The 13,155-nt window shown below is 32.1% G+C and overlaps 2 protein-coding genes across 2 annotated transcripts; one reads left to right on the top strand and one right to left on the bottom strand.

The window, feature by feature from the left end:
• The first annotated feature begins 3,420 nt into the window (after positions 1-3,420).
• On the top strand, positions 3,421-6,065 carry LOC145125647 (4/1 protein short form protein). Its single transcript, XM_079061074.1, has 8 exons — positions 3,421-3,627; positions 3,731-3,836; positions 4,312-4,367; positions 4,493-4,570; positions 4,863-4,936; positions 5,017-5,150; positions 5,443-5,538; positions 5,740-6,065. Exons 1-8 carry the CDS (start codon positions 3,568-3,570, stop codon positions 5,877-5,879), a joined length of 744 nt encoding a protein of 247 aa, XP_078917200.1. The 5' UTR covers positions 3,421-3,567; the 3' UTR covers positions 5,880-6,065.
• A 325-nt stretch (positions 6,066-6,390) lies between these two features.
• Positions 6,391-10,674, bottom strand: LOC145125883 (oxidoreductase, zinc-binding dehydrogenase family protein). Its single transcript, XM_079061293.1, has 11 exons — positions 10,549-10,674; positions 10,233-10,457; positions 9,753-9,848; positions 9,364-9,452; positions 8,549-8,677; positions 8,018-8,138; positions 7,682-7,766; positions 7,490-7,599; positions 7,267-7,412; positions 6,995-7,091; positions 6,391-6,893 (listed from the first exon to the last, which is right to left on the bottom strand). Exons 1-11 carry the CDS (start codon positions 10,627-10,629, stop codon positions 6,585-6,587), a joined length of 1,488 nt encoding a protein of 495 aa, XP_078917419.1. The 5' UTR covers positions 10,630-10,674; the 3' UTR covers positions 6,391-6,584.
• Between the last annotated feature and the right edge of the window lie 2,481 nt (positions 10,675-13,155).

Below are 13,155 nucleotides of genomic sequence, written 5' to 3'. Positions count from 1 at the left end.
AGGTGGTGATTCCGAACTTGGACAACACTTCGTTACTCTTAAAACAATTTCCTCCGACAAAACCTAGTATCATTACCACTATGGTTTAGTCTAATATTCACTGAGACTAATAATAGTCTAGCTATTATTACTATTATATAAACGTTAAACAATACTCTTCACCCACTATTTACAGACAGGGGCCAGACATAAAATACCGGAGGGCAGGACCATTTGGACATATAGCACTTCTGAATATAGTCCACAATATGTAAAAAACATCATAAAATTTCTTCAAACTTAAAGTTTGTTTCCATTTCTTCATAATACTTGTATATATATGCCATCTACAAAGTAAACATTTAGCCTCCGAAAACACAATATTGTCTGCTTTAATGAGAGTCGTTTCCCTATTTGTTACAATAACACGTGGTGCCAAACATTTGTCCATAATCGATTTTAGACAATTTAATGCCCAATAGTTGCATTCCCTTTCCTTATGCATATAAACAAATGCTATTGCAAATGTCATATTTGTTGGAGTTACACCAACAATCTCTAGTAGAGGCATATCATACCTATTTGTTTTATATGTTGTGTCCATCAACACTACGTGTGGAAATCCATGCCATAATTTAACTGAAAGTGGGTGGGCAAAAAACAAATCTTTCTCTTTAATGTATTTGCACAACTCTCATAAATATGGCCATTATCTTTCAGCCATAACATCAGAACTTGCATTTTAGTCTTGCATTTTAGTCTTACCTGCACTCTACATCCTCCGAATTTTTTGGTCTGCGTTGTATATAGTTTGAAGAGTAGATATATTATTCACATTTTACTTCTTTAACCTGGATAATATATATATATATATATATATATATATATATATATATATATATATATATATATATATATATATATATATATATATATTGGTTTCACGTTTTTTTAACAAATATTGAACTGATTGAGCTTCATTTTCCGTTAGTCGTCTTGCAAACGGATGACCTTCCAAATGTAATGTTGGTTCATGATTATGTGTTTCACATTTCATCTTTAACGTCCAACATTCATTTACCGGAGAAAACTTTCCTTCTAATGAGAATGGACAATTTTTTGTGTTAGTGTGTTTTGTGGGGATTTTCATATTTGTGTATATACCACCACAATCACATTTAAATGAAACATTAAAATCATGTTTAGAATTTTTTATGTTGATAACATAACTAAGAGAACACCCTGTTTGTTGCACCTAATCTATTAAGTCTTTATGAGAATTGAACACCTAAAAATAATATAATAATCAACAACTAGCAATCTTCTAGATGACATCCTTACTACAAATATATATTAATGAACTTAAATTTTTACCATATTGGTTTGAAAACTTGAGTCATTCATGAAGTAACTACTTTCTTTCTCGTTTTCATTTCCGTCGCCTTCATATACGTTTGTATCAACATTATTCGTCTATACAAAACACACATTAGTAATTACAACTTATAAAAACAATTTTAAAAATAAAAACGCTTATATAAAATATTTCATAACTTTTTTGATCATTGACTTGAAAATACCCTTCACAACTTTCATATGCATTTGTATGAACATTATTCGTCTACACGAAACACACACTATAAGTTACAACTTATAATAAAATAAAACAAAAAATAAAAACACTTACATAATAGTACCTGATAGTTCATTTGATCGTTGAAGTGAAAATACTATTCACAACTTTCATATGCGTTTGTATAAACATTATTCATCAACAAAATACAGATTACAACCTATTAAAAAAAACAGTTGTATTATAATTCAGTTGATCGTTGAATTAAAACTACTCTTCTCAACCCGTCATTATTTAAATGATAATAAAAACATTGTGTTTATAGCTTTTTTTGATAAAAACTTCTACTTACTACTAGTAAGTATTTTTAATATATATGAAAATAGATAAAAACACACAGTATAGAAAAATAAAAACGTGGATGATATATCTCTATTTAGTATGTTCTGTGATGTGATCATTTAGAAGATAAGAAGATATCTTGAGTATTGTTCCTCAATTCTTCCACTTGCTTGTTGCCGAATATCAATCGATCATTATTTCTTTTTTATTTCTTCTTTGCTTGCCCATACGATAAAGGAGCAAATGTCAATCACTCGTAATGTCATTTCCCATTTTATCTTTTGTTGCTGTATAAATGAGAAAATACCACCATCATCATTTATCTGATCTTTCTTCATTATCTCGTATGAAAAGGCAAATTGGAGGGGGTAGCTTGAGGTAGATGCATGGGGTATGGACAAAAAAATACACATGAAGGCTAATAGTAGGTTTGCATGGAATAGGGTGTGTCTAGGGCTCTAGAGGTGATTTGACTGCCAAAAACAACTTGACATATAAAATATATTTTTTTTCTTTATGTTGGATGAAAATTGAAGAGATGGTGGGGTTGATATGGTTTAAATTAAAACCTCCAATTTAATTCTTTTTTTCTTTTCATTAAAACTTGGCTAAGGAGGTAGTGAGTATAAATTTGTTTTAATAAAAATTGATGTTTAGGCTTAGAAAAAAAAAAGTTAAAATAATTGGCTTGAAAGAAAATATTTGTAGGTTAAAATAGAAATTGGTTTATGAAAAACATATATATATATATATATATATATATATATATATATATATATATATATATATATAAACAGGAGTAAAAGTAATTTTTTTAAACTGAGAAGAATAAAAAAATAAAAATCTATTTTAAATAAAAGGGCTAAAATTATAAATTTTAAAAAATGGTGGTAGAAACAATTCTAAATTGTAATTTGTTTGATGTGATTTACTTTTTACAAAGTTTCTAGATATGAATATACTGTGGTGGTGATTTTTTGGTCGTAGTTGAAAAGTTATGGAGACCAAAACTAAATTTGGGAAAGAAAAGGGGAGGGTGGACATATTTTTTTTTCTTTTTTTTATTAATCTAAAAATAATAAACATAGAGAAAATAAAAAAAAATAGTTCAAGACAAAATAGTTTTTTTTTTATATACCAGTATTTTAAACAAATCGTAGGAATGATTCAAATTAATTTTTGAAAATAAAAACTAACATTTATTTTTCACACTTACAACTCTACACGTAACGATTCATATAATTTACTCTATCAAATATCTAAACTTACAAAAAGTAATTCGGTATTAATAACAATATGTATATTTATTTTAAAACAAAATTATAAATTTACTTGCAAAACTTTATATTTGTAAATTTATAATTTTTTCTTTGCAAATAAGTGTTTGATCAGTGATATTGATTATATTTTGAATTAGCATAATATTACATAAACTGTTTATGTGTAATTTAATAAAAACTCCAAGAAATCGTAACCTGCAGCATACGTCCGTATTATGAATCCAAAATCCCATTAAAAAACTCATCTCTGTGTAGTATGAATCCAAAATAGCAGTTCAAAATACATTTAATTAACACCCAACGTTGCGTTACCCTCCTTTTTTCCCTGGTTCTTTGAAAATTGAAAACCAACCAAACGGTAAGAAGAACCGAAGAAGAGGAGGTAGTTTCAAGATGGCGGCAACTGATGAAGCATTGGAATCACTTCTATCCGATTTCGATGAGATACACAATGTACTTACTACGTTTAATCTTCACCTTGTACTCTTTTTTTTTTTCCCGGATCAAATCGATTCACAGCTTATCAAAACCTAAATTTCATCATCGTGTTACGTAGGATTTCAGCGAGGGAATCGTTAAGATTCAATCTCTTCAATCAAGCTGCAAATCCGAAATCAAAAAGCGAGAAGCGCTTGAATTCAACTCCAACGCTCTCAAATCAGGTGTGTATTATGATCAAAAGCAACATCACATTTGATTTACTATATTCTCCGCACATTAGAAGGTAATTATTCGATTACAATCATGAATCATCAAATTTACGAAATTTAATGGAAGTTTGTGGATGTTACTTTTTGTTTTCGTTTTCTATTTCTAAATATGAACTCTGTTAGGCGTACAAAAGTTACTTAAATTGTGATTCTACTTTACGTGAGGGATATGCCATACTCCAAATTTGAAGGGGAGTTCAAAACTAACGAAATGAAAATCTAATGGCATAAGAGCCATTAATTTTCTCAATTGTATTTTAAGGAGGTGTGAGATTACTCTATCCATCTGTTATTAAACACCATCGATCTTTGAGCTTCCATTGTTTATAGCTCATGTATATTGCAATTTTCTTGTGCTATTTGAAAAGTTACTTGTCTAGATTTGAACTTGCAAACGACCTATTTGACTAATATCTACTCCTTTTAGAAAATGAGAGAGTGATGAAGCTGTATACAGAATCCATCAACAAACTGGCTAATCAGGTGAACAATTTTAAGTACTAGAGTCAGTTAACTTCTGCTTGTAGTATAATTTGAGGCTTAAGTGAGAATGGCCACTGTAATTCTGAACTTCTTTTGCATCTTACAATTTTTATTCAATGAGACAGCTTGAATGTAGGAATAACTGTCGCAGCTTGAAAGAGGAACTGAAGAGAGTGAATGATGAACATATCAGGAAAGAGAATGTAAGTGAGCATTTGATAACCATCTGTTATTTTGAAATATAGTTAGGTGTAACAATGTGTTATTGCATGCAATTCTGTTGCAAGTCCCCTATTTATTGGCCTTACATAAGTAAAGGGCCAAGGTCTTTTTAAGCATAGTGCTTTGAGAAATCTACCCAATCATAGCTATGGGGTATCCAGTTTTAGAACATTTTGTAAAAGTATGTTGCTATTTCTTGCATTTAGCTTTAAGTTTCTAAGTGAAAAGTTGATTTCTTTGACCTTGAAAGTTAAGCTTTGGTTTTGCACGCAGGAGTTAAGAAATGCAATGAGTCTGCTTAAGCATGATTATGAGAAGAGAATAAAAGAGCTAGAGGTTCAAATCAAGTGAGTTTTCACTCATAAAGACTATTTTCTTAACCAAATTGAGATCTCGTTTGAATGTTTATAAATTTACTGTAAACCAGAGATTTCGTAGCTCAGAAAACAGCAAACGAATCAACCATTAATCAACTCCACCAAGATTTAGGTGCACATAGAAACCATGTTGAAGCTTTATCAAAAAGATTGGATCGAGTCCATTCCGATGTGGAAATGACATGTGAGCTTGACATTTACATTTTTTTTCCCATTAAGTGTTGTTTGGATAAATTATGTTTAAAAATATCTAAGAAAATAACAACACACTTGCAAAAATGCAAGTTAAGTGCAAATTTGTAAAAGTCGACTTAACAGAAAATTCTCCTTTTATATTAAGTCATTCCTTATGTATTTAGTAAAAGAAACACTGATATATAGCTTACCAGATCAAGTCATGCCCCCCATTAAGTTTATTAAGTCAAAAAGAAACAACGCGTAAAAACTAAAAAGTGTGATGTTTCTGCTGTTCCTAGATCAATATGAGATACAAGATTTGAAGGATTGTCTTATGATGGAGCAGGAAGAGAAAAACGGGTTGAGCAGGAAGCTCCAGAGTCTAGAAAAAGAATGTATGTTCATATTTCATATACGATAAGGGCTAAGTGCAAAAAGAATAGCAACGTAGGTTACAATATTGTACTTTCAATCAACGTAGGTTGCTATTTCACACATTTGATCATATACGATAATGACATCTGCAGCTGTGATGATCTTTTGAATCTGATAATACTAATATTCTTCATTGGTTAATGTGTGTGTGTGTGTTGCAGTACTGATTAGCAGAACAAAGTTGGGTGAAGCTGAAAACAAACAGGAAATGAGTTCAAATAGGCACGTTGAAACTCTGAAGCAGAAGGTAATGAAACTAAGGAAGGAGAATGAGGTTCTTAAAAGACAACTAACTACTTGATTCTAGACAAGACTCTGACTTCCATTTAGTTTGGTAAGATCGTGATATCTTCACATATAAGATAAGTCCATTATCAAAATTTCAATCACTGGAATCTACTAGTGTGTGTGTGTGTGTGTGTATAGAACATGACATGCTTCAATAAACACATTATAGCTCAAGCCTTTTGAAATGCTATTTTTTTTGTTACAACTTACAACACAAACACTTTGGATGGAAGAGAATGGTATGAGCAAGGTAATCTGGTAATGGAATGGGTAATTACATTCCATGATAATGATTGGTTACATAAACAAGATGGGTTATATACAATTCTTCATTCGATCCCATGATGGAAGGAAAAATACGCCCCATGACTAAGGAATGAACAAAATTGAAAGAAATCGCAATAAATGGTCCATTTAATTCCATCTAGCATTAGCAAAACCAACATGTTTTTTTTTTTTCATTCCATTCCATTCCCTCCCTGATTCCATTCTACCAAAAAATCAGAGCAACTAGAAACATACCCTTCTCAACAAACAAAAAAGCTAAGCTTGATTTCCGATCATTAAAATAGCACATAGTCTACATATAAATATAATCCGCTGCATTTTTGTTAATACTTGGACTCTACCAACACAATATTTCAGATTATGACACAATAGAATAACTCTAATTCACACCAAGAAAAGAAGAAGAAAAAACATTTGACCCTGAACCCTGTCATGTCCTGAAAGCAAAAAGGAAAAGACCTACTAAAACAGAGATAAAAAGAACCAACAGTGCAGCTATGATGCTAACATTACTACTGGATTTTTCTAACTGTTTCCCAGAAACTGGGCCTTCGTCACCACTGTTGTTCAAGGATAATGGTCTCAATTCTGGGGACACTGGCATTGCTGTTTCCCAGAAGGAATTGGAATTGGTGGAGAATCTCATGGAAGTTGCTGATTCTGCTTCTGGCTCCAAAACCATGGATGTGTTGGTTAGAGCTTCCATAGACATCAATTCAACACAATGGTCTTTCACAACCTAATAAACAGAATATTCCACTATTTAGTTAGTACCTGTTTTGTTTGAACTAAAAAAAAAAAGAAAAGGGAAGGGGGCTTATTCGTAAAAAAAGGAAAAACCTCAAGTGTTTCAGAAGGCTGTAGGTAGTCACATATATACGTGTCACCCAGCCAAGGGATAAAAACTCTTCGAGGGAAACAAAGACTGCATCCTTTCCTGTTTTAGTTAAACAAAACAAAACAATATTAATCAACCAACATTATGTCATCTCCTGATAAATCAGGTTTAAAAAAACAATTTAAGAAAACAACACCACACTTAGGGAGCCTATATAACGAGGGTATTTTGGTCTTTTTATAAAACCATAACATACTTATTTATACTAGCTTACCTTAATGACTGCAATTGAAAGTGCGGAATAGGTGTCTGAGTTGAAACCTCCCCACCAACATCTGCAACAGAATCGGAATCCAATTGTCCATCAGCCTCATCACAGATGATATCTAATCTACTATGTAGGCTTGAAACGATATCCCCCTAAACAACAAACAACACCCTTAATAAAACCAAAATAAGTAAAAAGTAAGTAGATTGATATTTTGATTTTCTCATACCTTTATATCAGCCAAAGCTTGTGAAATGGATTCTTTGGAATTAGAGTATGCATAAGAACAGACTGAACCAGTAAAGACCAAAATACCCACAACCTCCTCTTCACTGTATGCTTAAGAAAACAAGAGTGACATATATTTTAACAATAATTTCACAACAATGTGATTAGGCCTTAGGGAAGGTCAGATAGATACCTTGAAAAGATGTATGCTGCATGAAAGGTATAAGAAATTCAACTTCATGGACACCATCAAATGAACATTGCTCATCCACATTCACCTTCACATATAGAAAAAATTATGGTCACATGACATCCATATTTTATTGGGCTAAATGCATGAAATAGAAATAAAGCAATATATTTTCATTTATTTCTACAAGACAATTTTACCCTTAAAAATTATATAAATGGTAGCGAATGCAAAAAAATCATCCGAATTCTATCAATGATCAAACAAACTATAGTAAGGTGTTAATAGGCAAAAACAGAGGTGCTGAGTTTGAATGGTAAGTAACAGATAGATGCATACCAAATTCCCATTAATCAAAGCCTTTGCCCCCTTCAGTTCTTCAGCATGACTTGATATTACATCACGAAGAATTCCAGCAAATTTTTTGGGATTTGAAATGCTCTCATGAAATATTGGAAACCTGGGAAAAGACAACTTCTTGTTATTCATGGATTATTAAAATAAAACACACAAATATAAGACTAAAGAGAAGAAAATTTTATAATTATAATTAGATAATATATAGAATAGAGTTAATACTACACATGTATTTACATATAATATAAAATGTTCATATGGAAATTAATTTCATTCCTACATGCCAACCAAACGTGATCCTGGAGTATAATGAATGAATGACCCCATCCAACGAAACAGACCCTAAGCAAGTGCTCCAAACCTAGTTACTCAGTTTTGCAATGTTTGAAAGATTTGATATTGATGCTGATTTACCGAATTTTTAAGGCCATATAATCAGATTTGAGAGGCAGATAAGAAGTCAAGGCCACAAAACTGATTTTTTTGTATGAAACAATAGTTGTAAATTCATACCTTATATCAAAGTTGTAAATGCATCTAAACTTCTGAAGAGTGGAAAAAACTCTTCCCATTTTGAAGTCGCATGGGCGTAGGCTGCTTGAGGTTATATTTGAAGACAAAGAGCAATTTCGACATGTCCACCTAACCAACATTAGAATGCTACAATCTCAATACAACAACTTCGTTTATATACATTCATAATTGTGTAAAAAAGAATGTATGAAGTTACTATTAGTTTATCAGATTTAAAATTGCAATTTGCAAATCATTCTCCACCAGATAATATGAATAAAATCAAATCAGCAAGAAATGCTATGTTTCCATTATCATTACTTTTAAATATTTAGCTTTCATATATTAGGATATGTAAGATTTTTTTTATAGGCAAGGCTGTTTCTTTTTGACTTAATGAGTTAAACACTTAATCTGAACATTTCTATTTAACTTGATCTGGACAGAATAACTTAATTGGTTAAGCCAAAAAAAACCCTGACTTAATGTATTCAGACAACAACCCTTTTACTTATTTGCCCTTCTTTTTCCCTAGTCCCAACTACTCTCACATTAAAACTGATCAATATTGTTTGTTGGAATGTAAAGGTAAAGTGGTCATTAATCTCATTCAGACGGTTTATTCAGTCTGGAAAAGAAACAGACCTCATGTATACAACACTTTAATTACTTTATCCATACAAGACTTAATGGGAAAAAAAAGAAACGACCCTTAAGAATCTGCAACTATAGGCTGCTAATTAGATATAACGAGGACTCATCTCAAGGAGAAAACATATCTTTTTTCCCAAACTGTTTTTAAAATTTTCAGTTACCTGCTTGGACTATAGCTTATGTGAATAAGCAGTCTCTCATCCCAACCAATATCTCTTATCGGTGCTGCATCTGCAACTCCTTTAACAGTCTGCAATAGAAATTACATCAATATATACATACCAAACATATACATACAGGCCCTGTTTCTATGATCCCACCAAGTACTGTCTCGATAAATGACATGTAAAAAACATTTTAGAAAAAGATGTTACAAGTTAAGGGAAAGTTTGTAAACAGTTAGAACTTAATGGGAAAGATCCTCATTTCTCTGACTTTCTCTGTTAAGTCGTTCTTTCTTCATCAAGTCAAAAAGATACTAAGAACTGTGACTTGAAGGAAAGAACATGAGTAGACACAAAGTTTAGTTTTTAATAGAATGAAATTAAACCTGGCAGAGCACTAAAGTCGAATTCTTGAACAAACTTTCATTCATCCATATGTAGATGCCAACTACCTTCATGCCACCAACTAACATTCTTGAAACCTGTTCACAATTCCAAAGGCAACTCAAACATAAAAGCTCTAGTACAATAAACAGATTTAGACCACTCAATTTCATAACAGAAATGAAAACATGTATAATGCAAAATTCAAGCATACATCCAATTCGCAAAATCCAAGTAAATCATGGATCTTTAGCTGCTTTATATTAGTAGTTAGATGCTTGAGTTGAATTGTTAGTTTCACAATTGATTCAATCTAGTATATCTACATTTCATTCTTCAAAATGCATGTGAACTTTCTCATATTGTTCTAACACTGTGATTCATAACATTGTGTTTTCAATCACTATATACTTGTAGCTGCCCAAAATAAGAAACCGATCAAATTCAAAGCTAAGTATTAAGTTGAGGATATCGAACCAAACCTGACGAGCATGTTCAGCGACCCAATCCTTATCAATGGACAAAGACGAAGAAGAATCCGATTGCGTTTTGGATTTTGATCCTCCTTTCTTCTTGTTGTTATTATCATCTTTGCTCTCGATGATCCAAGAAGCTGCTTCTCCGGCATCGTTTAATGGCGTGGGAACTAAATCGAACACAAAACCTCTATCCAAACTTGTACTTATCTTCCCAATCACCAGCCCTACCTGTCAAAATCAACAAAATTGTTAACAAATTACGTGTATATGTGTGCGTCAGTCAAGACATAGACAATGCCTGATAAGAAGATAGGATCACCTGGCAGGAGAGACGGGAATGGCTGAGGCGGTCTTCAACGGATTTGAGCTGGATTTCTTCTCCGACCACCGCTTTCACCATCGTCGCCGTCGTCCACTGCACTTGATCAAATACCAATCTATTCGGTTTTGTTCGAAACGAAATTAATTGGGCTCATATATTGAGCTTCACCTAAAGTAGGTAGTGGGCTTTAGATTAGGCCCAATGATCAAAGAATACCAAGGTAGTTTGGGTCACTAAAGAAACCAAAAATTTATGGCCGGACATTCGGATAAAGTGGATTATGTATGTGAAAATATTAAGTCTAGTCCAACTAAAATAAAAAAATAAAAAATAACATTTGTCACATATTATTTTATATGTATGTGACATTTTGACTTGAAATCTTTGGTAATAATTTGCTCTTCAAATAGATATGATAAGGCGCACTAAAGTATGATGTCTTAATCTACCAGATTACCACAAACACAAATGAGGAGATAATGGAAAACAGGAAAAATTCAAAACTAGAAGATAATCGGATAATGAAAATTAGAAAACTCAAAACTGCAAAAGTGGAAAACAGTCAAACGCATACCATTTCAGATGAGGTCTTGCCACCCCTAATAATCGAGAATCATTGAATCAGAGAATGGAGAATGAAGAATGAAGAATAGAGAAGGTTGTTGGATGCGTTTCTACGTTTCAGAAATCATACTTTCATTCTTTTAGTTTTCTAAAATCAAGATTTGATGGAGGACAGGAGGAGAACTAGAGAAGCCAAGAAGGAAGAAAAACACTATAACAGAAGGTTGAGCTTTTCTGTCGCGCAGTTGTTCCATGTTAGTCATATAACTTGACATGTAACGTCCAAAAAATACTAAGTAAAATTTTTCTTTAAGTCAACCAAAACAACCATTCGCTCATTCCAAAACTCAATCAAAGTATAAGGAAAATGTATCAAAAGTCATCAAAGTACAAAACAAATCATAGAATGCGGAACACTGGTGGATGTTGTGCGATCATGTCGGGCTCTTCCCTCTCAAACCAGAAGACCTGAAAACATTAAACCATAAAACTGTAAGCACAAAACTTAGTGAGTTCCCCGAAATACTACATAACATACATACAATTACGATGGGCTACCCACATGGTCTTTTCCCTAGAATGTCATTGTCACACCCCCAAACCAAGATGGCGGAAACATTCGAGGGTGGAGGACGTCACAGTATCATAACAATGCACAATAGTAAAACAAGCAACAACATCCATTGCATTAATAATATAGTTAATAATTGTGTTCTTTGTATAGCTGTATGACACCAAAATGTATAACAAAATAAAAGACGAGTCTTGAACATGTTCCGTCTTCTCAAAACATGTGCTAGTGTACCTGTCTACTGGTTCCCTGAGAATACAAGTTATTTTGAAAAGAGAGTATCAACATTTAAGTTGGTGAGTTCATAAGTATTTAGTGTCTAATGTTTGTATTTGTTTCATGAAAATGTTAGTATACTTCCCAGAAAATCCTATATTTTCTACTTAAAATGAAAAGTAGTCTTTTACCCAAGACCCAACTGTTTGTATGTTTTGTTCTCTTGAAATAGTGTAAAATGCGTGTTTGTACTTGGAATAGTGTAAATGTATGTTTGTACATACTCGTAACTAATTTTACTAGAAAAATAGTATGCTTGTTCATGTGTGAACCTTACTGTATGTATGGAATGGAAGATAATATCTTTTAGTAGTTTTGTTTAAAATAAAACCACTGAAGAAATGTTTGTCTTGTAAACCGAATTGTTTAGTTAATGCTTAATGTGAATGAGATTATAACCATACTTAATTGACTAGTATATACACGACGTTCTTCAAGCGTCGAAAAAGATATGACATTTGTCACCCGTAGACCTGCCGATCCCAACTGTAGCTAATAGCCAAGGTGCGGGATTGTCAGTCTCATATAGAACTATACACAAATTCACGCTCTCCCTCCAGTAGACTCTGGTTATAAAACATGACTTAGCAAGAATGTTGCTAAGTACCATGAAGTAGTATTTCACATTCTAGTTAACTTGTTTACGTATAGTATGTATATGTTTCTTGTTCTTGTAAATGAGTAGTGTACTTTGTAATGAAAAGTAATAGTATGCATGTACTGATTCATGAAATGTTTCTCTGATCTAGAAAATAGTATGAATTGATTCTCTAAACTATGTCTATTATAGTTTACTAGTATGTTTGTTTGAACTGTAACTGATTTGGAGAGAAGACCCATTTGCTCAGCATATACAAATGAGTTAAGTATGTTTTTGAAATGAGTTTTAATACTCATGTATATATTTAGCATGTATAATTATGATTTAGCCGACAGTCGGACTAGTGATCCTACCCTAAGCCCACAACCAAACAAGGAACAGGAGTTACGGTATTAGCAATAGTCCTAAGTCCGTTAAAGCCTAATTATACATAAATATACAAATGAATATGATTTTGATATAAACAGAAATCTAAAATAGTTTTAAAAAGAGTTTGAAAATGATTTTAACAATATTTATAAGCATAAGAATTCTTTTGTTTGTTTGCTTTCACATGTAATTGTTAACACAATTATATTGTGTTTTGCTTGTA

This window comes from Lactuca virosa, chromosome 7 (assembly GCF_052849685.1).
Source record: "Lactuca virosa cultivar CGN04683 chromosome 7, Lactuca_virosa_CGN04683_v6, whole genome shotgun sequence".
NCBI classification, from domain to species: domain Eukaryota; kingdom Viridiplantae; phylum Streptophyta; class Magnoliopsida; order Asterales; family Asteraceae; genus Lactuca; species Lactuca virosa.
The sequence above is the reverse complement of the archived record's forward strand: the minus strand, read 5'-3'. Positions and strand labels throughout refer to the sequence as shown.

Excerpts from the sequence above, each read along its gene's own strand:
- LOC145125647 (XM_079061074.1), top strand. The coding sequence starts at position 3,568 with ATGGCGGCAACTGATGAAGCATTGGAATCACTTCTATCCGATTTCGAT. Across the intron at positions 3,628-3,730 it reads ATTTCGATGAGATACACAAT|GATTTCAGCGAGGGAATCGT; the intron begins GTACTTACTACG and ends CGTGTTACGTAG. Across the intron at positions 4,937-5,016 it reads GAGCTAGAGGTTCAAATCAA|AGATTTCGTAGCTCAGAAAA; the intron begins GTGAGTTTTCAC and ends ACTGTAAACCAG.
- LOC145125883 (XM_079061293.1), bottom strand. The coding sequence starts at position 10,629 with ATGGTGAAAGCGGTGGTCGGAGAAGAAATCCAGCTCAAATCCGTTGAA. Across the intron at positions 9,849-10,232 it reads TCGCTGAACATGCTCGTCAG|GTTTCAAGAATGTTAGTTGG; the intron begins GTTTGGTTCGAT and ends AATTGTGAACAG. Across the intron at positions 9,453-9,752 it reads CGACTTTAGTGCTCTGCCAG|ACTGTTAAAGGAGTTGCAGA; the intron begins GTTTAATTTCAT and ends TTTCTATTGCAG.